The 26034-nt window shown below is 33.1% G+C and overlaps 3 protein-coding genes and 1 long non-coding RNA gene across 9 annotated transcripts in view; 2 read left to right on the top strand and 2 right to left on the bottom strand.

Annotated features, from left to right (window-relative positions):
* Positions 1-3106: 3106 nt before the first annotated feature.
* On the bottom strand, positions 3107-7358 carry LOC126867409 (ubiquitin-conjugating enzyme E2-17 kDa). The gene is made up of 6 exons (XM_050621840.1): positions 7015-7358; positions 5075-5138; positions 4722-4753; positions 4109-4186; positions 3925-4030; positions 3107-3809 (listed from the first exon to the last, which is right to left on the bottom strand). Exons 1-6 carry the CDS (start codon positions 7036-7038, stop codon positions 3670-3672), a joined length of 444 nt encoding a protein of 147 aa, XP_050477797.1. The 5' UTR covers positions 7039-7358; the 3' UTR covers positions 3107-3669.
* Positions 5317-6699, bottom strand: LOC126867418 (uncharacterized). The gene is made up of 2 exons (XR_007690290.1): positions 6207-6699; positions 5317-5899 (listed from the first exon to the last, which is right to left on the bottom strand). It is a non-coding gene; the product is annotated as an uncharacterized LOC126867418 (long non-coding RNA).
* Positions 7359-9333: 1975 nt separating the features above from the next.
* LOC126867404 (uncharacterized) overlaps positions 9334-26034 on the top strand; it is a 122796-nt gene continuing 106095 nt past the window's right edge. For 3 of the 6 annotated variants that reach the window (XR_007690281.1, XR_007690280.1, XM_050621828.1), the window contains exon 1: positions 9335-9952. Coding sequence is in view for 2 of the 6 variants with exons in the window: in XM_050621828.1 (XP_050477785.1) it covers positions 9908-9952 (45 nt within the window). In the remaining 4 variants the exon portion in view is untranslated. Of the gene's footprint in view, positions 9953-26034 lie in introns of all 6 variants that reach the window. The other 3 variants (XR_007690282.1, XM_050621829.1, XR_007690279.1) reach the window with 2 other exon arrangements.
* Positions 11121-25732, top strand: LOC126867412 (uncharacterized). Its single transcript, XM_050621843.1, has 4 exons — positions 11121-13063; positions 13812-13989; positions 14317-14454; positions 25507-25732. The coding sequence occupies exons 2-4, from the start codon at positions 13892-13894 to the stop codon at positions 25664-25666; spliced, it is 396 nt and encodes a 131-aa protein (XP_050477800.1). The 5' UTR covers positions 11121-13063; positions 13812-13891; the 3' UTR covers positions 25667-25732.

The following is a 26034-nucleotide window of genomic DNA, read 5'->3' as shown; positions in this document are numbered from 1 at the left end:
GATACCTATTATATCGTTATTATAATGTAAATATTAAAATTCAGAGGTTTATTGACATAATTGATAAAATTTAAGACTTTGGAAAAATCAAAAAGATGTTTGTGTTTCGGTGACTAAATAATGTGAGTAGGCATTCCATAAATTCTTTATATATTATGATGCTAAAAGTAGAATTATAATAAATAAAAAATATTATGCGTCACTAACGAATATACAAATACTAATACGGAAATTTTGATTATTAATCGATTTTTTATTTGCTGAAACTACTTATTACTAATTCATAAATCCACATTCTACGTGACTGAAGAAAAGATATGCATAGTATAAATTGAAGTTATAGGATGATGTTTGATAACAGATTTATAAATTGTTTAAATTTTCATTCTTAAATTTTAACTGAGATGTATACATTTTGGCAATACATATACTGCACAATAAATATTATTTTTGCAATGATCATATATCTGCAAAATGTTTTTCGAAGCTTCTTTAAATATTTTCTATAAATATTCCAATGTATATTATGTAACTTTCGCGATAAAAACTAAATTTCTTCCGTTTCTTTCGAACTTTCAATTTCTATTGCATTCTATATTTTCAAAAATCATAACAGGAACAGCTTTCGATCGAATTAATTTTCAATAAGTAAAAATAAAATGAAATCAAATGTTTAAATTAGATCAAGTAAAAGAAGTGAATTCGCATTCGACTTATTTCGTTTATTAATGAACTGATATTATCGTTCGATATTATTAGTTCTATTATCTACATTATCAATAATTTAATTTTTAATAATTGTAACTGGCATTGTAGCTGGATTAATTTCAAAATTCTCCAAAACATTTGTACTGGGACATTAACTAGACTACTAACTCGAAAAAAGTGATTAAACATGATTTGAAATGGATGAATTTTAGCTGAATTCGTGTTTCTATCGAATTTTTTTTTCAAAGAATCTTGTTGAACGGGCAAAGATATTCTTATCTCTATCATTAACTACATTGCTTTAGCAGGTTTCTGCTAACACTGCGGTAAAATAGACGTACTGCGGTCAAGAACAGCCAGGGCAAAAGGGGAAAAGCTTGCTACTTTCACCGCTTCATAGTTTTTTCAACATATCTAAAGATCCTACAACGTATACGAACGGAGTCCGTTCATTGTGAAAGTCTGACAAAGACATCTGCTACTTCCAAGTCTGATTATACAAAAGGTCCTTTATTTGTTTCAATTTCGTCATACATTGATCCTGTATCCTATACGGTGGATCACTGTATCCTAAACTTTGGATCAATCAGCTACACCAGTTCTATTTCTGAAAATTCTTTTTATCCTGGGAGTTTGAAAACTAAGAAAGATAATTCCCAAATATTTACAATATACCTTCTTTTCTCTTTAAATGCCTAATGGATTGTATTTAAAATTAACAAGGAACTCTTATTTGAGAAGCATTAAATTGTCGATTTTGCGAAATCTAAATTAGATCATGGAGTATATTACAGATTTTAAATATGCAGAGAAAAAACAATAATATCAGTAATAAGTAGAATGTAGGTTTATATAGAATTTAGAACAGAACGAAAATAACAAAACAATTCTTTTATAGCCGATAATTATGGTTATAAGTGATTAGAATGATTATACCTTATCATCATGTGAAATTTATTATATAAAGGGCTAATGCTAAAATAATAATAATTAATTATAATATGTATAATAATAATTACACATGAGATGTGATAATAATAATTAATTACACATGAGTAGTTTTCCTTCTAATAGAGATGAACGATGATCCACTTTCCGAGGCAAATATTTAAATACCTGATTTGCCGCGCATTTTTAGTTGTAATTAAATTACAGTAGTAGACGTTCGTATGAGACAAAATCGACATTAACAAGTGATATACCATATTACATACTAATCGATTTGTCTTTTCTAGGCTTCGTACTTGCTCCGTGAGCTTGCCATATTTTAAGCACCGATTACATTCAAGACTTGCTCGTTAACGCACTTTACACTGTTCGCAAGACAAAATCGTTTACTTACTTTCTAATTAAGTGACCATCTTTACGATATTTCGGATTGTATTCGTTTTCTATGATTAAAAGCCGAAACACTGGTAGCACCAACGAAAGGTGCATTGTTCCTAGATTAATTTGAACAAACTAACAATAAACATGTTGAATGACAACACGTCCTTTTCTTCCCGTAAAAATTGCGTTAAATGGATTTTAGAAACAATTTGATATCTCATTGGAATCCTTTGCAGCCACAATATATAGGAAAATATGTAACTACCGAAAACATATCGTGAGTACTTGAGGGAACTAAAATCTACTTAACGGTTATTTTTCTCGTACGGTATAAGAGTTTGTAATATAATAATAGGACGTGAGAGAGAGAAGAGAGAGAAAAAGAGAAAGTGAGAGAGAGAAGGTACTTATACTTATATTGTGGATGAAAAGGAAGCTTAAGACAAATACTAAATAATAATAAAAAATTATCGCTTAAAGAAAAATTTACACGCAAAACAATAATAAACGCATTGATTCGAGAGTAAAACATAGCGACGGGCGAATTCTTAATTCGCAAGGTACGACGCATGACTTTACTGATAATTATAATGACGCACTATTATGAAATGAATTCATAGGATTTTACAAATCCATTGTTAAGCTCCAGAGCTCATTAAAACATTTCTTAATTATTTCGTAATATGTTTTAGGTAAGAATTTAAATAAAACGTATTTCGCTTTCATCATTTATCGATAAATAGTGACATCGATAACTACATTTTTTATACCTAAATAAAGCCAAACGACGTCAATTTCACGTCATAAGAAATCGTGAATGCCTTTGATTGATATCAATATCGCACGGGCCCATGAACGGCAGGTACTTATGTCGCGGTCAGTTAAGTCACCAAAACTTTTTTATTTTGTATATGTTGAATTATTTCAAAATGTATAGTCCAATTTATCGATTAACGATATGCATAATTAAATTGCTACACACACACAGGAACCAAACCATAAATTTCGAGTTACTCGTAGAATTTGTTAGATAGGTAAGGAATTTTAATAATTGAACAAAACATACAGGTATAGTTTCAGTAGTATTTATATATAGCCCAGTCTTACAAAAAAGTGACCGTATCGTTCCAAGGGACGGGCAAACATTGCTCACCTGCGTTAAGACTAACAATAGGTGTACTGTCAGTTCAAGGTTTTCATTTCACTGAGAAAGTAGGTATATAATGTTGCGATATTATAAGCACAATAATTAAAAATTAAACTATTAAATTCAAATACAAATCCTACTTTCACTCTCCTATATTTTACTTCCATTTTTATTTATGAAAATCAAAGCGGACATGTTTCTTTTTTTCCTGATTTATATATATATATATATAATGTTATGTGACCACCTTTTAAATTGCCTTAATTGCCATTGTGGCAACGTCTCAATATTCGCAGGCCTCTCGGGACGAAGGGAACTTCAGTTTGATCACGTTTGTCTGAGCATTCTTCGAGCCCGAGTATTGGCTTAAGTTTTAAAGTAGACGAGCCATAGCTAATTTCAATCGGTGCTGATGCATAAGTGGCAATAGGCTGGGGCTGTTTGTTGGTGGCTTTTGGATGTTGAAGTCAACGGAGATTGGCGCATCACATGGCATACTTGCGCGTCCATTCACGTGCCAATTCATTGTACTTCTCCCTGTCAGTTTTATATAACCTTGCTATCTCTGGTACCAGCGGGTCATCTGGATTTGGATCGCAGAGCAGGGAGCATATTGATAGTAAAACTAAAAAAGCAACAGAGAATTTTCTCTCTTAAAGACTATCTTAAAACTTTAGGTTTCATAAAAATTTTATTTCATTAGTTTTATGTTCACATTGTGTTCAAAAGTTTGTACACACCCTTTGATATGGTAAGTGCTGGGGACCATTGCGATCTTAAAATGTCCAAACAAATACTCCCATTACTGTTGATATTTGGATGATAAATTCTAGTTGTAAAAGCAACCTGCATATATACATAAGGAATTAATATGCCTCTTGTATATTGTTATAGAAGGAGTTATTGAAAAAGTAATTAACATACCTTAGGTGGTTTGAATGGATAATCTGTGGGGAAATGAATTGTAAGGAAAAACACTCCTCCTTGGTATGGACTGTCAGGCTGAAAATAATATTTACTCCTAATTATGTGATAATATTTAATTGTAAATACTTTGAACATATATAGTGTAGCTTTTATTTATATTCATAATAAAAGATTTTATTTAAATTATATTTAATAAAGTTAAATTATGAATTAGTTTGCAATATTAATGTTAATAAAAAGTAGTAAACATAATTATTCTAAATGTAAAAACCAAATAATAATTATATTATACAACTATCATATCATAATAGGATTATATGACTTAACAGAATTAGAGGTGATTCATAAAATCTTGTTGAAACATCATAGTAAAGATAACATGCATTAGGTTTTATATTTTTAAGTAGAATTGTTAGTTATAAGTAACATAATATGAGTTTCATTATTTTAGAAGTTACCTTTAAGTATCAGAGTGAAAGCGAAGATACTTGAAAATAATACTCACAAATTATATTTATATGTTCATTAATAATTCTAAGAATGTACTTTTAAGTTAATAAATATTAATCTAATTAATTCAGAAATAGTATTAAGATCATTATATACTTACTGGTCCCATAATAGTTGCTTGCCAATGGAATACTGAAAGCAATTACACGATTAGATGTAGAAATTACAGTTCACTACAAATCATAATTGATCATCATAAAAATTAAAAAACAATTAATATATAATTATAGCAACATCAAAAAATTATATAATTTGTAAAAATGATCAGTAATAATGAAAAAATAGTTCCAGTTACCATTGATAATAATTAACATATATCTTTTAGAAAAACAAATGCAATAATGTGCTTTTACATAAAGTATGATAACAATTATACTAGTGATGCAGGCAAATTATGATTTGCCAATTTCTAGTTGAAGCACATGCAGAAACAAATACTTTCAAAGAACTTACAATCGTCTCCCACAGGACCGGCGGAGCATTGCGCAGGTGGATCTCTACCAAGGTCCTGAAGTTCCTAAATATACCAACAAATTTTAGTAACATAAATAAAGAGTTTCTCTGAGGAATATGTGTATATAATATAAATGAAGTTATAATTATAAATAATTCGTATTTTATATATAATAATTCATATTTCTAATACATAACTTGTTCTACTTATTCTATGTTTCCATGTTGAAGAAGTTGTTATATTTTAAACGATTTTTTTTTTAAATAATACATTCTACTAATAACATAATCTTCATACAGTGCATGATGAAATTTTAAGTTTTACGATGTATATATCTATAGATGTATAGATTATATGTGAAACATGTGTAAACAAAGTATTCTAGAACATTCTTACATACATGTATACAGGATGTTTCATTTTTATGCTGCCAAATGGTGTCAGCACGTTCTATGATTAAAAATAAGACAAAAATGTTATATAAACATAGTTATAAATGCTCAATTACAAAGTTATAACAAAGATACCAAAATTATAAATAACTGGTTTCTTGTTTGATTTTATATGGAACAACCTCATAGGTCAATTTAGTATTTACAAGAACAGACAAAACTTTGAACAAGAACTTTAGTAAACATGGTCAACCATGAGAATTCAGATCAACCAACAAAGAGGATTCAGTCATTTATAAATTTGGCATCTTTATTATAACTTTGTAATAAGACACGTACAATCCTATGTTTATATAACATTCTTTTTCTTATTTTTAATCATAGAATATAGTGACATTACTTGGTGGGATAAAAATGAAACACCCTGTACACCTGTACATATAAGATACAAATAAATTAGAAGATTTTATATAATATACAAATCCATAAATATACAGTATAATTTAATCATTTATATCATATACTTTGAAAAACTTCAACTTCTTTATATACAAGATTATCATCCAAAGATACTATAATAATAGTATTATAATATAAGATAAAATAATGCAAAGTATCAATACAGATATTAAAATATAGCCATAAAGTTATAGTGAAGTTATAATAATTTGGAGGATTAATTCAAACGAATACTACTTAATGATATGATAAAACAAAGTACGACTACGGATTTAAATACCTGAAGTACTTGTTACACAAATACTTGTAATAAGCATATGGTTACAGAATCAAAGCTAAGATAAATGACATATCACTTTGTACTTAGTATGATTACTCATTATGATTATAGTATATTATATGATTACTCATAGAACAATGCATCCAGAACTTTCTATTTTTTGCCCTGCCACTGTGAATAATGGTTCGATTAAAAAATATTATAACGACTGACAGGTCAAATTGTTGGTAGGCATTACAAAAAGTATATCAATCCCTAAATGATTCACTTTATCCAACTAATGTGTGCTACAGTCACATGGTGAAAATTATATTGAGCTATGATACAAATAGGTGATGGATCACTTAGAAAATTTCTAATGCTATTTCCATCCACAAATGGAATATGAATGCTCTAATGAAATTTTCATAATTTCTAAGTTATCTATAGTTTCATGCATATATGTATATATGAGTAAACATATATGTATACATAGATGTAATGCACGGTTTTACGTTACTTCCGGCAATTTATCGGCTAGCCACTTAAAATTTTTTCAGATTTTCACTGTCACCGTAGCTACGTCCACTGGCACAAAGTGGCACTGTGCAACGTGCGTAATGCACTATGTCGACATAAACGGGTACGCAAGTAAATCAAAGCACAACCGAAGAATGCAAAAAAAAAGGGAAAAGCCAACATGATTTTCAATGCTGGCTCACATTGCTTCACTGCAAAATCGTTAAGGGCGTTCAACCGCATTCGACACACATCACATCAACACCCGATTGTCTTTGTACAATACGAACACCTCTGATCATTCACGTACCTTATTAATTCGTTTTAAAGCCATTTGTTGAACTGTGTGTTGATATTAACCGGCTGAAAATCAGACAGCGATAGCCGCTAGCCGAAGATCTTTGATTAGGGATTGCAAGATGGCTGCCTTCTAAACGTAGCCTTACCGCGTTGGTCAAATCAGTATCCGTCAGCTATTTCTGCACCTTCTCCTCCATATTTAACCAAAGTATTTGTGATTGTACTTATGATTATTTTAACAGATAAATTTTATAGTGGAAACATTTTAATAAAAAATAATATTATTATGTTTTCTTTTACACCTTTTATTGTGAAATTAAGCCAGAGACTTCACGGATTTCCTTTTATCGGCAACTAGTGGATTTTTAACATTATACTATCATTTCTCGGTAGATGTCGTGATGAGAGGTACAAATGATTGGCCAATGCGCGTGATTAAACGAATTCTGCTTTTAGTATGTATGTATTGTATATATTGTACTATATATGTGCATATATACATTGACACTGATACTAATTGTAAGTATTTACATCAGTTTAACAATGATCATATAAATTTGAAATACATCCTATTCAGTTATCACCTTAGGCCGTTTCCTTTCTTTAAAGGAAGTATAGTAACTAACCTAAAATAATTAAATCTATATTTCGGAATAATTAAACCGAAATACAAAGGAGATAATGGGGGAAAAATTGTTATTACTATATAAATTATACACTTTGTGTGCTTATCTAAGTATGACATCACCTGTTCCAAGAAATTATTTTTCTCACTACATACATATATATACCCGATTAATAATGATATATATGGCAAAACAAAACAAACTACGTTGATCCCAATTATAACACTAGGTTAGATAAGATAGATAAAATTAACAAGTCATATCGAAATATCAATACACATCTTAATATTATTGAATGTGAAATACGTATATTTCACAATATCCTATTATTATGACTGACAATAAAAGGAAAATAGCAGGCTGTACATGCATTCAACAAAAGTTGCACAGGCAACAACGGAGAGATCAATGCAAAAGGAAGAGACAAACATTCGTATATAATCCAGAGGAGGAAATGTGGCATGAACCGTATTTAAGGGACTTACGCAAAGAATTTTCAGATGTGTCTATATTGTGTGATTCGAAGATCGAATTGCCATGGAAGGATATCGCGTTACCAGCAGCCGGCATGAAAATTCGTCAAGAAGTTTCGTTAACTCCTTTGAACGATCGTAATGGACAAACGGATGACACAGATGTTGACAAAGAACCAGTGGAAAAAGAATCTCTGGGAACTATGCTTTTACCATGGAAAGATTTGATTATTACGGAAACCTTACCATCAAAACAAGACAGCCCCGATAGTTGCGATTCTACACTAGAAATTCCATGGAGTGATCTTGTACTCGAGAAGCCAATGGATATACAGCCAGTGCAGGAAGAAGCTTGCGTTACTGACGATGTCGAGATTCCATGGAATGACATTTTAATACCGCGAAATATAGTGATCGAATCACAAAAGAAGAAACATCCATCTTCGAAGTATCCACCTCGCTCATTGCTAGGAGCGAAGGGTGTTAAATGCTGTTGTGTCAGTGTTGGATGCAAATTGTAGAATGAACTTTACAACGAGTTGTAAATAATTTATAAATTTCCGATAAAAGACTGAAATATGAACTTTTATTAGGTCATATTTTTTAAATACTTTGGTTTTATTGATTTTTAATGTTCCATATTTTCTTTAAAAATACATAAAATTTGTCGAATTTCGGTAGAAATTTTTATATTATGAAAAATTTATTTAGTTTCAAGAAGTACAATGAAATTATTTCATATTATAAATTACGCTATATGTTTTATAGGATCCTAAAAATTAATATACATACATGTAAATCAAAAACTCGGAGATTAACTTCTAGGAATTATTCCATATTTAGAAATTTATGTACGTACTATATACGTATATGTATAAAAAGTATATATCAGATTGCGCAAGTCCTTACAACTACAAGGTCGTTCGGAATCTTTCTCATTAGGTTTATTTTTAACTGATCGAAGACGTTTAACACGTGGTTTATATCACGATACGGAAATACATATAATGTATTGATACAGAATAAAAATAATATTTTTATCAACTATGTGTATATTTTTTCTTGCTTTGTTTATACATGTTGATAAATACAAAATAGCATACACATAAAGACCGTTAACAAAGGTAAAAAAATTTGTCGTCATTTACATTACCGACGGAAGTCAAGTTGCGATTCAAATACATAAATTGCCTGATGGCGTTAGTGTAACGAAACGTTGGGTAGCCATGATTATTATTTGCTTGATGTTCGTGATTGGCGGCAGTCGGCTCTTGCCAGTGGACGCGAACGGTGGTTTGTTCGTATTGTAGTTAAGTCGACAGCTGCACATGAAAATGGCGTAGTAAGGTGGTATAATGCCGTAATTCTGATCGCATAAATGTTCCGTGAGAAGTTTTGAACAGCGAACAGGGATTTACCACTTGACTTTTCAAGCATCTGTAACGATACCGTCCAGTCGAGAGCATTGTGATTAATTTGATAGCTCCGCTTATTCTAATAGCAGCGTGAAATGTGTATTGTGTGTTGGTGACTTGTACTGTGATTTGACAACGCATGTGTTCGAGTTCCTCGTAACGTTTTGAAGTTCGCATGGAAGTGTACAGGCTCGATTAAGCTAACGTGATTAGATCTTCATAAGGGAAACACAAAAATGGCATTTAAACTTGAGAGAAATCGTGAATTTTTCCTCGTGACAGCTTGACGACCTCGACTCCAGACGAGTTCAAGATGGCGCCACCGGCATTTTGACACTTGCACAAGATTCGTCAGCTGGATTTTACAACCGTTCCGAGCTTCGATTATTATGAGCAGAGAATTTTACGTTCCTTGTACACCTTACGCTTATCAGGTAAGTGAATTATCGCTTGTCATTTTTCGTGGTAATCGCACGGTGACACAATGTGTCCGGTAACCACTGCTTCCTGCATCGCCATGTCCTCCCAATCGAGTATGTATGTACTCCAAATTGTTAATTTCTTTCGATAACCTGTAAGCATTTGTGTTTCATTTTTCATACATAATATTCAGTACTGAAAAATTCATTTACCGTAAACGTTTTGGAAATGAATGCGTTTGATACAATTCGATTATACTCTGTTCCCGATATAGATAATAGTGATAGTTATTTCTTGGCAATGTCGTATAGGCTCGTTTGATACAAACTGTCATAATCACGTGAAATTTAGGCGAAACAGTGCATAATAAGATATCACCCGTGTATAATATACGTAACTCGATGTACCACGACTTCTTTTTTTTTTGGTTAGTTTCGTTTGAAAGTACATACATCAAATAGTGTCTTGTAACGTAGCAATTCACCGATTGCTATTTAAATGTTGAAGTTGTAATAAGAGCGAAGGAAAACAACGAAGGTGATGTCAACGAAAAAGTGACGGTCGATAAAAACCGACGGGTAATGTCAAATCGCACGATGTGAAAATTGACAAGTAACAAGGTCTACGCCTAGTTTCCGTGTACCTCTTCGTGGATTTTTTGACTTTCACTATGAGTGATGGGCCTTCATCGGAAAACGTGGCGGAAAATAACGCCTCCATGGCGAACAACGGGGGGGAATTACACTCGCAGGGTTCCATTGACAAACGTGTTAAAGATATGAGTCTGTCTATCGTGAGTAACATAACCAAGAAGGTGAGTGAGACCTTAAACTTGGATGCTTGACAGTCAGAAAATTCTGTTTACTTTTAATAAATTTGATATTCTTATAAATGAATAATTCTCCTGTTTGCGAATGTAATTTCATCTTGTTTGCATTAGTCGTAATCTTTTATGAATTTGTTATAATATCGTTTGTAGTTCGGTTACTTAAGTATAAAGCGGTGCTATTATTTACCTTTAAGAAAATTCCCAGTTTATATATGTTTTACTTTTGTATTATTTTATTTTATTATAGATGTACGATATCTTTAAATTATTTTATTAATTATACATATGTGTATGTGATTTTCTTAATTTGCTGCTTTATATTTGTTATATTGCATTGTGAGTGTTTTTAAAAAGAAATTTAATGTAATCGGTGTGTAATAATTTATTTACAAATTTGAATGCCGTTTAGATTAACTAGCAAAGAAAGTATTATTTATTGAAGTTATTAGTCTTATTTATTTTTATCATTAAATAATTCAAGTAGTATCTAACGCCACATCGAAAAATGTATTTAATAATTTTATTTCAATATTAACGTTATTACTTGTTTAGATTTATGAAATCTCTATAAAATGATTTTTATATTTATTAATATTTAACTAAAAATGCGTAAAGTACCATTTTATTTAAAAATCGAAAAAGGAAATATGTAAGATTCTATTAGAAAGAAAAATATTCATATAAGTTATATTAATATACGAAGCAGCAAATGTAGAAATATCATCCGTATCCAAATGTTAAATCAGTAATCACTAATATTCGCATAACAAAAAAATTGCGAACGAACTGTTCTGTAGCATGCACTTGTTAATTTGGTTTAATTTAATTTCTCGTTCCGGCCTTTATAAGTTTCGGGTAAAGAAAATGTTTTTGAGCATTTATATTTATTTAACAATTTGAATGTCTCACGTGCCGCGATATTTCGTCTTGCTTTTCAACGAAACCTCGTTTAGCGATCATAACGAACAGATCAGATTGAAGCTACCGAATGCCGCTTCCTACCTGAAACGTTTGATGAGATTGAAGAATGGAGGAAAACTCGAATCCGAGAGGGAAATGATCGATGGCGCTTCTGAAGTATCTGAAATCACGGAAAGTATGTTAACTCACGTGATGCTAGAAGTCTCGAGTGGTAAATTATTATTATAGTTGGTCGTTAACCTAAGCATATTCCATAAAAGAATTTATCTTCCATGGACGACAAAGCTTTCGTTTCTCTTCTTCGTAAAGCATTTAATCTTTAGTTTAAACTAACAATTAAATAGATAATTTCATTATCGTTCAATTATGATAAGTTAAATGTTGTCTTCTTGCAGGCGGCTTGTTTTTATATTTCTTAAAATATAAAACTTATATTTTCTTTTCTAGACTTCAATATCCTTTGCATAGAACCTATGTTTACATAAGTAGGTAGAAAGTTTTAGTTAAACTCTTTCTTCTTATGCGTGTGAAGACAACAAAGATTTTGTGGCAAATGTCCTCAACTAGTTTCTTTATTTTTATTTTTACATCATTTAAACGCCATATTAAAATTGCATAGGATCTTATCTTGGATATATATCTTCAGGCAAATTGAAACGTTTTCAGATTATCGTTAGGAGTTGCTTTATTTGTTATCGTTATAGATATGTCAGGAACTTTCCCCCATAAGAAATATTGTATTCGTCATACAAATAGGTACTCCATTACAGTATCAAAAATACATTAAAGGCGATACTGTCACAATTTTTTCAATTTTTACCATAAAATAATTCATTCGGAATAACTCGCGTTAATTTATAGGGAACAGCCAGCGTACATTTTTAATAAACACGATTTAACAATATCAAAATAATACGTGTATAATAACAAACTAATACTATTGAAATTAATCACTAAATAGTGTGCGTTAATAAAGCAACGACTATTATTCAATTTCTCTTTCTCCACATCCCATAGTCATTCAATTTATTAATGATAATTGTGTGTTCCAAATATAAGCATGTACTTTCACGATCTTTGCTGCTCAGTGTCATTTCAATATTGAAAATTTCTATCTGGCAGTTCATTTATTTGAAAATCTACCGATATAAAATCAAATATTGATAGTTGTCGTGTTTTATATCTGTCTGTATAAAACCGTTGACGAGCTGCAATTTGTTAGTGTCGATCAATGAACAGGATATACCGGCAGACAGGGATTCGGTCGACTGGCCGGAGAATCATGTGGTCGAAACAAGGTGGTACGAAACTCCCAGTGACCCTTCGAATCCTGAAGGACCTTCCACTTCCACCGTGCACACGGACGACAATACAAGTATTTTCAATCGTTGATTACGATGGTAGAGTAGGGTTTGACCCTCTCATGCGGGCTTATTGATTCTCCTATAGTGATTTTTGTGTTTAATGATTCATACATTAGCTCCCTTATGCCTTTTATTTCTTTATTTATTCTTTTGTTATTCCACTTTTATTAGATTTCTGCGAAAATATATTGTAGATGTTTTCTATATTCGAGAAGAAAGTAACCATAATGAATTTATTGAAAGATTGTCCATGTATTGATTTATTTTTAATGAAACGTTTTCGGAAGAATTCATCGTCAAATTACATTGTTTGATATTTATTCTGTATATCGTGTAACACGTAGATATTATAGAATTTATTGGATAAATTTCGGTTGCATTCATAAAATCACAAAATATACTGAATGGGTTGTCCCACAAATGCGACTATATAAAATATATAAAATCATAACACACATTTTTACATACAGTGCACGTAAATACAATTTTAATTGCGTTTCGCGTTTATTCAACAAATTCATTTTTTAAGTAAAACAGAAATTAACACGGCATATACATATATGTTTTCTTTTTTCAATATTCGTTTGTCTCATAATTTTTTTACGTTTCTTAAATGAATTTCTACCGGTAAGAACGTTTCTCCCATGTTTCCTTCTTTTCTCATTCTCTTTCCATCACGGCTTATGCTACTCGGAAATCGAGTACGATATAAAGTTCATCGATTCGTGCGTCATGAAATCTAGTCGGGCTTCCTTGCAGGCGAATACCCGGCGATCGCTACAGTAGCACAAACTCAACCTGTTCAAACGATTTCAAATTCTGTGACCACCACCGAAGCGATGACTACAAATGGAATTTTTGTGAGTGTACTGAACCGCGACGCTGCCGCGGCGAGGAACATTATGCAGTTTAGGGAAGCCTTGTCTTCGCAGATCGGGTAAATTCGATAATTATTAATCAACGATAAAGCTGCGACCAAACTTTAATATCCTATATGTTTTTCACAAAACCATTCGAAAAAGAATAGTGTTTCTATTAACAATAATTAGTTAGAGAAATGTTCCCTCCCACAGACTGAGTTCAATTCTCGAACAGTTCAATTTGACTACAAAGGGTTTTGAACAGTGTATTTATGTTTCGTTTTTTATTTCAAAGAAAAGTAGTTCACGTTTTCGAATATTCTCCGAATTGCCATAAAGTTTGAGATGCCAGTGAACCGTGTAAACATCGCATTCAGAAGGACTACAATATTTGTATTCTTTAGATCGCAAGCGGAAAGGCTTAGAGACCAAGAGACTCGAAGCGTTCCGTTGGTCTATATTCAAAGTGAAGATCGTCACGAGCTTTATCTGCAGAGCACCGTAAACGGTGAAAGTGGATTTAGTGGATCGAGTACGATCGGGTAAGCGTTTTGTGAACTCGAAAATTACAGTGTGATTTAAATGATAGTCCGAGTTCGATCGATTATTTAATCCGCGTCGTGAGTTTCCGAACGCGAGCTTCCTTCGTTTCTTGAACCATATGCCATTAGCATTTCTGTCCTCGACACAAAATAATACCAACGTTTAATCGTTTTTCATTATAAACAGATATTATAATCTACGAACAATAAAGACACAGTTCGTGTAATTAAATTAGCCGGAAACATGTTATCTTATCAGTGTCTTAATTGTTTTAGCCAGAAATTGTAATAAGAATTACATATAATTATACAGTTGCAAACATTTTTATCCAGAATGCTAATTTATACACTATCATTTCTCTTTGTTATCTGTTGCAAGCAATTTGCAAAATGCTAGATTTGTTCTTTTATAGATTTCACATTTGTATCTGTACTATTGAATAATGGTTTATTGTATACAAGCAATTGTGTGTTTAAGAGGATAACAATTACAAAGACGAAGCTATTTTGGAGGCAGTTAGTAGGATCAGAAATTGTTATTTTTATCTACTTTTCTCTTAAAATTTCTGAGAAATTTTATTTTCCTTTGAAATATAATTACAGGTAAATTTTGTCGAAGTTAACGTTCCAACATCTCGGTACTCTGAAACTGCACGCGAAACGCATTAATTAGTCGCGGGTGCCGTTTCGAGGTTGTGTTGTAACTCGGTGACTCGTGTCGCGTTGCTTAACGTCGAATGGCCTCACGAATTTCCGATGCGCTCGAGACTACTTACTTGATAGCGTGAGAGCGCGTTATAATCGAATCGTGGTGTGTTGAAAATTAAGTGAATTATTTAGCTATTACTTCATTATATCCATATATGTGTGCGCATGTAGCATTATTTATTGACTATAGATATACAGGGTGGTTGGTAACTGGTGATACAAGCGGCAAGGGGGTGATTCTACGCGAAAAAAGAAGTCGAAAATGTAGAATAAAAATTTTTCGTTTGATGCTTTGTTTTCGAGAAAATCGACTTTGAATTTTCGCTCGGTACGCGTGCGGTACGTTATAACGGATCTCACTGTAGACCGTTGTCTCGATGGAAAAATTAAAAAAAAAATTAGAAAAAAAGTTTTATTCTATATTTTCGACTTCTTTTTTCGCGTAGAATCACCCCCTTTCCGCTTGTACCACTAGTTACCAACCACCCTGTATATGTCGATACAACAAATTCCATGTGTTTGAATGTTGGTGTATAATATATGCAGCTAATATATAGCTAAGAAGCATAATGGTGTAGGTCAGTTCACTGCCTAGTTTCCATAAAATAGCGTTCTACGTTTATTATCACAAAACGTTGATTATATTTCTTCAAGTCATAAAGATGTATGGTAGCAGAGAATAATTTAATTGATCATAAAACCAACGATAAATTTTGAAGTTAAAGTACGTAACTGTATTCAGGTTCTCAAATTCTTGACTCGCGTTATTATGATTCTCAATCTACCATGAGTTCTATATAGCGACTGGTTCGATACTGAGGCAACAAGCAATGAATAGGGTGACTCCGAAATCGTGGTGCATACGTGCAACACGTGAAAACGAATCGAGTATTTTTCATATAAATGTATTTTTATTTAATTTCACATAAACATACAATAACATTTCAAGCCCCGAATCACTTTATCTAGCTATCATTAATTATCGCTGATCATCAACAGCACATCTGGTCTGCGAAACGCGCGCGTCCCTTTAAAATTGATCCGAGCTCGTTACTCGATCTAATATTTGCGGTGAAACACGTTGCACGCGCAGTATTTTCTTGTTTTGCTTTGGTTTTCGCGTGCGCATGTTTCGTAGCGCACTCGCAAGCCGCAGGGCACGCCGAAGCGCAAGGATATCGAGTGTATAACTGCGCGGAGTGGCATGACTATCGAGTGGAAGATTGTGGCGCATCGTGCGGCTCTCCTCGGTAAACCTATTCGCGTGCTAACCGCGCTAAAAAATTGGTAACGGTATCGTTATTGTGGTCGGTTTGCATTCGTTGAATGTTGCCGATACTCTCGGTAGATCGCCGCATCGTCGGAAACAGTTTCAACCGGTAGATCGTCTTTACTCTTATTAACCGAGCCGAACGACACAGACGAGTGAACTTTAAGAGGCGATTGTTGGTCTGTGACGCGAATTTTTTTCCTTCGAAATTGGTTAGCGGTGTATTTGGGATTAGAAAATAAAAGTTCGTAGAAAGAAATTGTGCAAATGAAAGTTGATGTGTAGTGAAAATTATTTCCTTAATTTTTCACTGATTTTTGAACGCTGGAACAGCCAGTCGCTGGCGTGTACCTATAGTGGCTCACGAAAGTATTCGAACATCTATAGAAGGCTTTTGCGAATATATTACGTGTTTTATACGAAACATTTTGAAATTCGATTAGCGCTGTAACGAGACTCGATAATCATGATTGTATCGGTACAGTTGGAGAAAAATCTAAGAATGTACATAGAAACTACGAGATATTTAGTGCAAGTATCGCATAGATCACAAAAAATGCTGCTTAAACACTATTGTATTAATAGACCGTAATATTCAGTAGAAGCATTTTTAACATTTAATATATTCTTATGATATCTACTCTTGCTGTATCCTAATTTTTTATCGAACATATGTTCACAGTAAATATTCTGTAATTTCTATATTTAATTTCCAATTGATTTCAAGTGTTGCCAATATTTTCGTCACAGTACTACTGAAATTTCAAGATGTTTTATACAATACACAATAGGAACACAATATTCCACAAACTTCTACATGCATTTTCAGTAATAAATAAAGACTGCCACTTTGTGCTTGATTCTGGTCGTTTATCTTTATTGCTTCATTGTATTTTAACGACGTTGATATACGTGATACATTCCTCCTTTTAAGTAATAATTCAGGCTAGAAATAATTTATATCTATATGCATTGAATCAACAAAAGAATAAGCTTATATTTTGTGTTCTTAAAAGACCCATTATCCTACATTTCCTGGTATTTTCTCGATTTTCTTCAAATAACAGTGCACGGTTCCATAAACCAGATTAACCCTATTCGAGGTGCAATTCATTGTTAGTTCCAGTTATGCTTTCTTAGGTCCGATTAACATAATGTCATCAAATTCTGCGAACCACTCGGATCATTCTAACGGTGGCACACTTGCTATTCTCTTAACTTTTTAAGTCTGTCGTTCTAAAAAAAAAAAAAAAAAAAAAAAAAGGGGAGAAAAAAGGGGGGGGGAGAAAAAAGGAACAGTTTACAATGCGTATGCTATTTACTCTGCTTTCGATCTCTATATTTCTTATCTAATCTTCACATAATTTAAAAGTAGAGCAGTTAAACGTGTAGCGTTTTGCACAAGTTCTAGCGCGTATTGCAGTAAGAATATGTATTTTTTCAATAACTGAAGACTAATATAATTTGTACGTATTTCTTTAACCGAGCCACTATCGGATCGGTTTAAACGGAAAAGATAATAAGGGAACAGAATTAATTTTTTTTGCAAAAGTTATTTCTAATTTTGAATATAGAGAAAAAATACATAGATTAAACTGTACTGTGGTAGAATGTTAATTATAATATACAGAAAAAACTGTGTTAGAGGATCAGCAGTGTATTCAAGATATTTAGCATACTATCAGGAATTAATCATAAATACCGGTTAAGTACTAATTGTAGATGTTACATGTCCATTTCGCGTTTAATTAAAACTGTACATTTCTAGTTATTTTGATCAGTCTGTACAATCTATAAGGGACAAATTGTCCAGACGTTTCTAGTTGAGGATAGAATAAAAGTAGAAGTCAAAAGCACGTCTGGCGTATGAAAGGCAATGGAAAGGAAATCTGAGATCCTTGCACGAAGTGAAATGATTTGTCGAGGTGATTTCACGAAGGAAACATTGCATCTATTCTACCATCGTTACGCCGCGGCATGGAGCCGAGCCAATCGATTTTCATGTAGCGTACCATTTCTCCTTTGGTTTCCTGATTTACAATTTGACTGATCGAATCAACCGTGTAACGCGTAATGAAAATATGAAATTACAATTAATCTACTTCCGAATGCAATAAGGAAGGAATTACAGGATCATTAGAAACTTGACATCCTGGATAGAGCATCGTTCGTTTCATACATTCGCTATTATTCGCTATGCAACAAAATCTCAACTATGTATCGTGTTTTATTTCTTCTCTTTCTTTACTGCAGGACTGCTTCTTATATCGCAACACTTGTATGACATTCATATTTTTACAACCAACCACGTCAGTTATATATATGTATAATTGTCTATCTTGCAATTTCAAATTAAATAAATTAAACTAAAATTAAATTACTATCAAAGTATCGAATAATAAGTATCGCGGATAAGTTTTTAAATACTTTCATGAGCATTTTCACACGTACGTGTATGCACGTGAAGTAACGAAATACAATATAAAATGAAAGGTACAAAATCTTCTCCTGTACTTAATGACAATCTCTATTTAATAACGAACTTTGTCCATTGTTATTGTACGAATCGATACCCGTTTCTGTTTCCATACAATGCATCTTTTATTCGAATCGTACAGATCATTGGGTCGAATTCTTTCTTCTCACCGGTCGAAGGAGCAATTAACGGAGAGAATGATTCACGATGTATGCACGTGAACTCGTTTCCTCGTGTTTTCGATTTTGCAACACGCGAACCGATCGGCAGTATGGACGAATTCAGTTTCTATCGAAACGTATTGGCTTTATTATATTCAGACAGTGAAGTGTAACTGAACGAGTTTTGCTCGTAACGCGAGGTGCCGGACTTTCACGAGTATGCGTTTTGCTCACTGGATCGTACGGAGATCCTATTTGATTACAGGCTGCGTTCGACCGAGCCGTGGTTACGTCTGATCGTGACTCATTCGTTTCGTACGCTTGTGTACACCAAGTACATTTGTATCTATCGGTCACCTCATTTGAGAAAGTCGTGTGGGGTAATGCACATTGAAATATTAATTTCATCTGTTATTTATAGAGTTCTTTGTCTCTGGCCACGGAGAAGAACGTGTATTGTGCGTTTCGTGAAACATTGTATGTGCACGAATGAGGGAAAAAATAAGAAAAATAGAAAAGTAAGCGAAGAATATCAGCTTTGCTTTATTTTGTGTTATCTAGGATTCTACGATTTAATTTGTCAACACGTTGAATGCGCAAGTCGAGCAAAGCTTATCGAAAGTGAGGCTGAATAAATCGAAGAAAATTAAATATGTAGTAGGAACAGCTGTCGAAATCGTATGACGTATAATTGATTTTATAATGTACACGTGCGAAGATAAAGTAATCAGACAGATAACGTAGTGAGGCTAAACCAACCATTAAAATTAGGTCTATGCTACAATTACTAGTCGCGCGTAAATCTGTAATTTTCGTGTTATCGTTGCTAAGAGGATTATTGATAATACTATCGTACAAAGTATTATGTAAAACTGGTTATACAACGGGTAAATAATATTTCTCTCTCGAAGAAAGTCGAGAACTCAGTACAAATTGTATATTTTGCAAAAAAATCATTCAAACTCCTCAAACTGTTCCACCGCAGATCTACGAACATTCTGATATAAAATGACATAATATTATGATATACAATAATTCTTACAAAATATTACGCGTTATTTATTTCGGTTATCCCCGCAGTTTTGGTGTCAAATAACCCCGAATAACAAAGTATCAAAGCTATCACGCTTCGCCAGTGATAGACGTATCTGTATATGAAAAATGTCGTATAAGGGCAACAAATGACAAAACGCTGACATTCTCCGGGCACCAGTCTCCCGATAAAGAACCTCACTTTCTCCGCGTAGGTACTGATTATGCAAGCAGAAATTCGAGCAACGGAGAAATTTCTCTCGTTTAAAACTGCGTGCTTGCGGTTACATGAGCCGAGTTCGCTTCTCCTTCCGACCACCTACTTCTCGTTACAGATTCTTCGACTCTAATGAAGGGGTAAATCGCGCTTTGCCGTTGGAATAACTTTGGCGATTTGTCAGGGAGGCAGGTGCATCCTGGCACGGAATATGGATTCGTTGGTCGGTCGATTGTGTGGTACGGTTATAGAGAACCAGGGTAGCTATATAGTCGTGTACGGGCGACTGTGGCGTGCCGATAAGCTTTGCAAAATTTTCGATTACGGAAGAACGAACGGCTAACCGCTGTCTCGTGATCCTGGCTCGCGTATTTTAGTTAAGAATTTCGCCGACTGCAACCAATGCGGAACTCGCGACCAGGGGTTCTGCGCCGAATCGTGATGGCAAGTATCTGGATGGAACTGTGGTTATAGCGAGATGATGAATTGGCAAGATACGCTGATGGTCTAGGAAGTCATTAAGCAGCAGGTTAACGCGTTCATTGGCGATCTGGTTTTCATTAATGTCTGTGTTATTAGGTTGTAACACGTGAAAATGTAACCGATGTTGGAAACAGTTGATCGATGATTACCAGATTTTACATGACTTAGAAAATAGTGTTATTTCAATGTTCTGTTCCGTACTATCCGCCTGCTTTTAAAATCTTCGTGGCTGTTCGTTGTAGTTGTTTAATGTTGGTTTAGGCGAGCGGAAGATATGGGTGACTTTAATGAAATTTAGAATAATTATTCCGTGTGAATTTAAACTGTATCACGATGCGTGTGTGCAGTGAAAATATGTGGAGAAATGCTTTGGTTTTTATGAAAGGTTCTATTCGCGAAAGAATCATTTAATGGGTTTTTCAAAAATTTAAATAGATTTATAAAACAAAAAGTAGGACATTTGAAAAAGTTAAAAAGGACCGCTAATTGTAAGGTGATTTGTGAAAAGTTTTTATTGTTTCTTTTTATATCTAAAGAAAACAATAGCAGCAGCATCAGATTGCCAGGAAATGGGAAACACATATCAAGAAAACAAGCTTAATCGATTAATAGTTACGTTTTTATACTTCTGTGTGCCAACGTTATAAATCACAGAAAATTAATTCAATTATAATATGGAGTTCTATTAAATTCACCATATTTGTAGCACCGACTCAGATTCAAGACGTATACAGTGAACGTGTTACAAGACTGTGTTACTATCAACGAAGTTGAAGTTTATCAACGTGAAATGTTTGTCATTTGGTGTTATTGAATTAATTATTGGCCATAAACCCTTGAGGCGATGAATCTGACTTTTTAAGATGAGATCGCTAAAGATTAACAGATGTAGTTAGACGAATTGGTATACGAAATTAACATTCTCGAGTTGCGTGATTCGTTGCTTCGCTACTAGAATTTTCTCGTCGCATTATCACGTACGGTGTGTCTTACAAACTTTAATCGCGTGTTTCGTAGTACGCCATGAAGCGTACACGTGTGTTTGATTTATGATCAATCGTTAACTGAGAATAAAGGAGCATTTTATTCCTAATTATGTCAAGTTTACGTAAGCTTCGAGAAATGGCTAATTATCAGCGCATCGATGTTGCATCTACTGCAGAAAATTTTAGTCTATATTTATAGCTTGTATGTATAGATTAAAATTCTTGTTTATTGTAGACTTATAATTATATTTATGATCCGGTATAAATTAGCGTATTGTATTGCATAGAAGTATTTATTATTCAATTTATCGGATAATTAAAAAATTTATTCTTCATCAAGTGGATTATTCTTCAGTCGATTAAGGGAGTGATGCAGTAATTTAATGCTACTATAATTTATACGTTGCAAATTGATAGGGGCTATATGTTACCACGATGAGTTATGTTCATTTTTTTTTTTAGAAATCAAGGTATATTATGTTAGCGTTGTCTATGGGAGACACTGCTGTGTAATTTTATATTACGTATGTACATGTAATAGATGTGAGGATCGTACGCTAATAACGAAGTGTAGCGTGCAATTCTTTTATTCATTCATTGATTAAATACATCTCATATTTTATACGAAGACGCGTATAAATATATGTTAATATATTTTCCAATCTCGGGAGAGGTCATCAACAAAACGGTTGATTCACCCTTTCATGATTTATTTAGGATATTTTTATCTGTTTCATGATAAACGAGTAATTCGTACAAATATTTCGACATTTAGAAATATCTAAGAACGGCTTACAAATGGAATAAAACTTATTCGCAATTCTATGATTAGTTTCCGAGACGAAAGTAACATTCTACTTTAGAATTCTAAATATGTAGCTATACGGTCATCGTGGAAACGAGGAGGTTAATCTCATGCATTCTCGGAAGTTCTAGGTACGATTAGCTAGAAATTCCAGCATTCTTTTGCGGCGGAGATTTTTGAAATTCAAAAGTTACATTTCGAAAAGAGAAAAACTCTAAATGTCTATGAATTTTTATTTATACGGTAACTTTCTTGGCTTCTTCCATTTCATAGCGGTAAAAATAAAATTAAATGAGAATTCGCATACGACATAGCGGCATCAGCGGAATACGAAGGTTTAACAATTTATACCTTCGATACCAATCAAATACATAATTCGTTATTCCAATATATTACCTTGTTTTTTAATCACTGCGTTACATATTACGTACATATTTCAATTAGGTCAATAGAACGTTGCTAAGTAAGCAAGTACGCGGTCATTGAAAAATTCGATTCTAGGTTACTAAGAACAGAAATTTCCTTTAATTAATTTACATCGTTGAATTCTATCAAATTCACGTCGTACTTACGAAAAAGGAATATCCAAAATCTTTTTGGTTCCTGTTATTCTGTTCATCTAAATTTCATAATTCTATGAAATCGTAGAAATTCGAGTATTTCACACCGTGAGTCGCGAGTTGATTGCAGATGTGTCGCGTTAAATGTTAAAATACGAGGGTAGTTTACACGTTCGTCAGGAATTCGATTCTCATCGGATAACATGAGAATTACTATGCTACTTTTCTCTTATATCGAAGTATATCGAACTATATCAATTTAGTACCGCTTCTTAATCAACCCTCGAAAGCAATTACACTTCGTACGATTTTTTAGCGAGTTGCAAAAAATTATCTTTCTCGAAAATATGACTCTCGATTCATAAAACTTTGAGAATGCGGTCTGCCTCGAGTCGATACATAATTGTACGAATCGTATAAGGTGTGAACGCTATTCTTAGTCACGTTCACGTTCACTTTTTTGACACGTCTTTTTTTCGGGCTTATTAAACAGCTTCTATTCCGATTTTCTTAATATGTACGTGCTATAAGGTGGTGTAGGTGAGCACACGATACGTCGATGATTAGGTGGGTGGGCGTGCGTGCATGCGCATCGAGGGGTTTTTTAGTGAGAACCCACGTTGTTCGTTCGTTTCGTAGTTCGTAGGCGTTCATCCGACTCTGTTTTCCGTGGTGTGCGAAGATGTTCGTATGTGACGGGCGTCACGCACGGTTTTACTTATCGCTTTGGAAAGTAAAAGTGTTCGTCCTACGGGTCTTCCACGTATCCGCACGCAACGCACCGCGTCGTAAAGTCCAGACAAAACCACGACGAACGTCTTTCCTTCCGGCCAGTCTGTTCAATCGTCGTCCACGAACGCTAATCTCGCTTATGGAAATGCCCACGCTATCGTATTACGCGATGACGAACGTTTCTCGCTGTGGAATATCGTCGTCGTAATTAATTCGTTGGTAAATCCCACGTTTCAGGCGCTTTGCGTTGGAAGATCCTTTTCTTAGCTTTCAGAGATTTCCTATTTGGTTTATAGATGCTGGCCACAGATGCTGCAGAGTTAAGTAGGATAAAACCAGCGTTTCTGAGTAATTTAACGGAATTACTGATTTAAGAAGCCTGCAAGACGTGGCGTGTATAGAAACCATTAAAATATAACAGTCTAATGCTTCTTATGAAAATATATTTTTACGAGAAATAGCTTATAATAAAGTTTAGAATAAAATGGGTTTATACAAAGTTTATGATGAAAACGAATAGAAAATGTTTAAATTTGCGTAGCTTTCAAAATCGGTAATTTCAATGAGAAATGTAATTTTGTATCTTCTTGCCGAGATACTTTGTGAATAATTTTATTTGACAAAGTTCTATAATACACGAAAGCTGAGAAATTTTTAAAGAATGACAGAGCTGCAAGGATGTACACTTTAATTACACTGGAACATGTAATTTTGAAAGTTAAAAGTAGGAATAATAAATATTAAATTATTTGTAATAATTAAATAAATATCGGTTATTGATTTTTCTTTATTTTTGAATTTATCGATTTCTCAATCAAAGCGTAAAACAGTAATGAAATAATGTGAGCGCAAATTTTCTAATATTTATGGCAATATGAGCGACAAATAAACCGTAAAACATGCTTTATTGTTAGATATGCATGTACGATAAAACCGATACAGGAAGAGATACATAGACACCTATGCGTAACCTCCCTATATCCTCCATTGCAGTCATGCGAAATTTATTGTACGATTTATAAGGTTAACTATAAATTTCGCGTATGCGATAGCTTCGGGACATTTCTGCTTTCCGTTCCATTGAAATTCTTGGAGGATATAGCTTCACGTTTCTCCCATTATTCATTAAACGGGACATTTCTCAGCTGAGAAATTCAAATTGGCGAACATTCAAGTTTTCAACGTGTATTCGTAATTAATCATTCTATACATTGAACAGTTCATATCGATCTCCTCATAAAATGAAATACGATTATAATATCTGTTTATCTATTGGTTCGTGACACAGGTCAAACTTGTACACTATGCTATAAAAATTGGAGTTGTAGTTAAAATTGCAAAAGTTAAGCAAGAAGGCAAACGAGTAAAAATAAACATCAGTGAAAATTTTTTCAGTAAACGAACTGGATTTATATTATAGAATTTCTTAACGAGTTAAATATGTACTTCTATGTTCTTCTATATTTTTTTATATTTTTATTAAAAGGAATTCTAAGGAATTTTTATTAAAAGGAAATAAAATCTTTGGAAAATTTTTGAAATCTATCGTCTGAATAGAGTTTCTTCTTTCTTTTTTTATACTCGACGAGCAATAGTAATAATACATTTTTATCGAATCTTAGGAGTGAAATTAGTAGCATGTCGGGAAACGATCATCTGGAAGTACGTAATCAAAGAATAGGACAGGACGTAACGCCGCAGTTTTTCAGCGGCATGTTAAGTGTAGACAGGGTAATACGCAAGCCAATTTGCCGCAACGATGATGAACCAACTATATACTGACATTTGCTGTTGAAACCGTAATTCTCAATATGATAGACTTAATAAAGAAACGATCTTCTTTTTTTTTTAGTAAACGTGTTTTTATTATCTAATATATTTCTTAAAATTTCCTTCTTTTATTAATGATTTGTGTTATGTATATCACATTCCTACAATATCCTGATAACACGCAATGTATTAAAAAAAAAATTATAGATTTTTGATATTGCTGGTTATCGAAATAACATATTTTCTATTATTCCTTATATAATTGCAGGCAATATTTCAGCAAACGAACGTAAATATTTGAACGATTAATTTCCGAATATATATGTCGGAGATGAAAGGACATCGAGGCTTCCCTTTTGGAATCTTGGGAAAAACTCCAA

This window comes from Bombus huntii, chromosome 7 (genome assembly GCF_024542735.1).
Source record: "Bombus huntii isolate Logan2020A chromosome 7, iyBomHunt1.1, whole genome shotgun sequence".
Taxonomy (NCBI): Eukaryota; Metazoa; Arthropoda; class Insecta; order Hymenoptera; family Apidae; genus Bombus; species Bombus huntii.
Note: the sequence above shows the minus strand (reverse complement) of the source record. Positions and strands in the feature narration are given on the sequence as shown.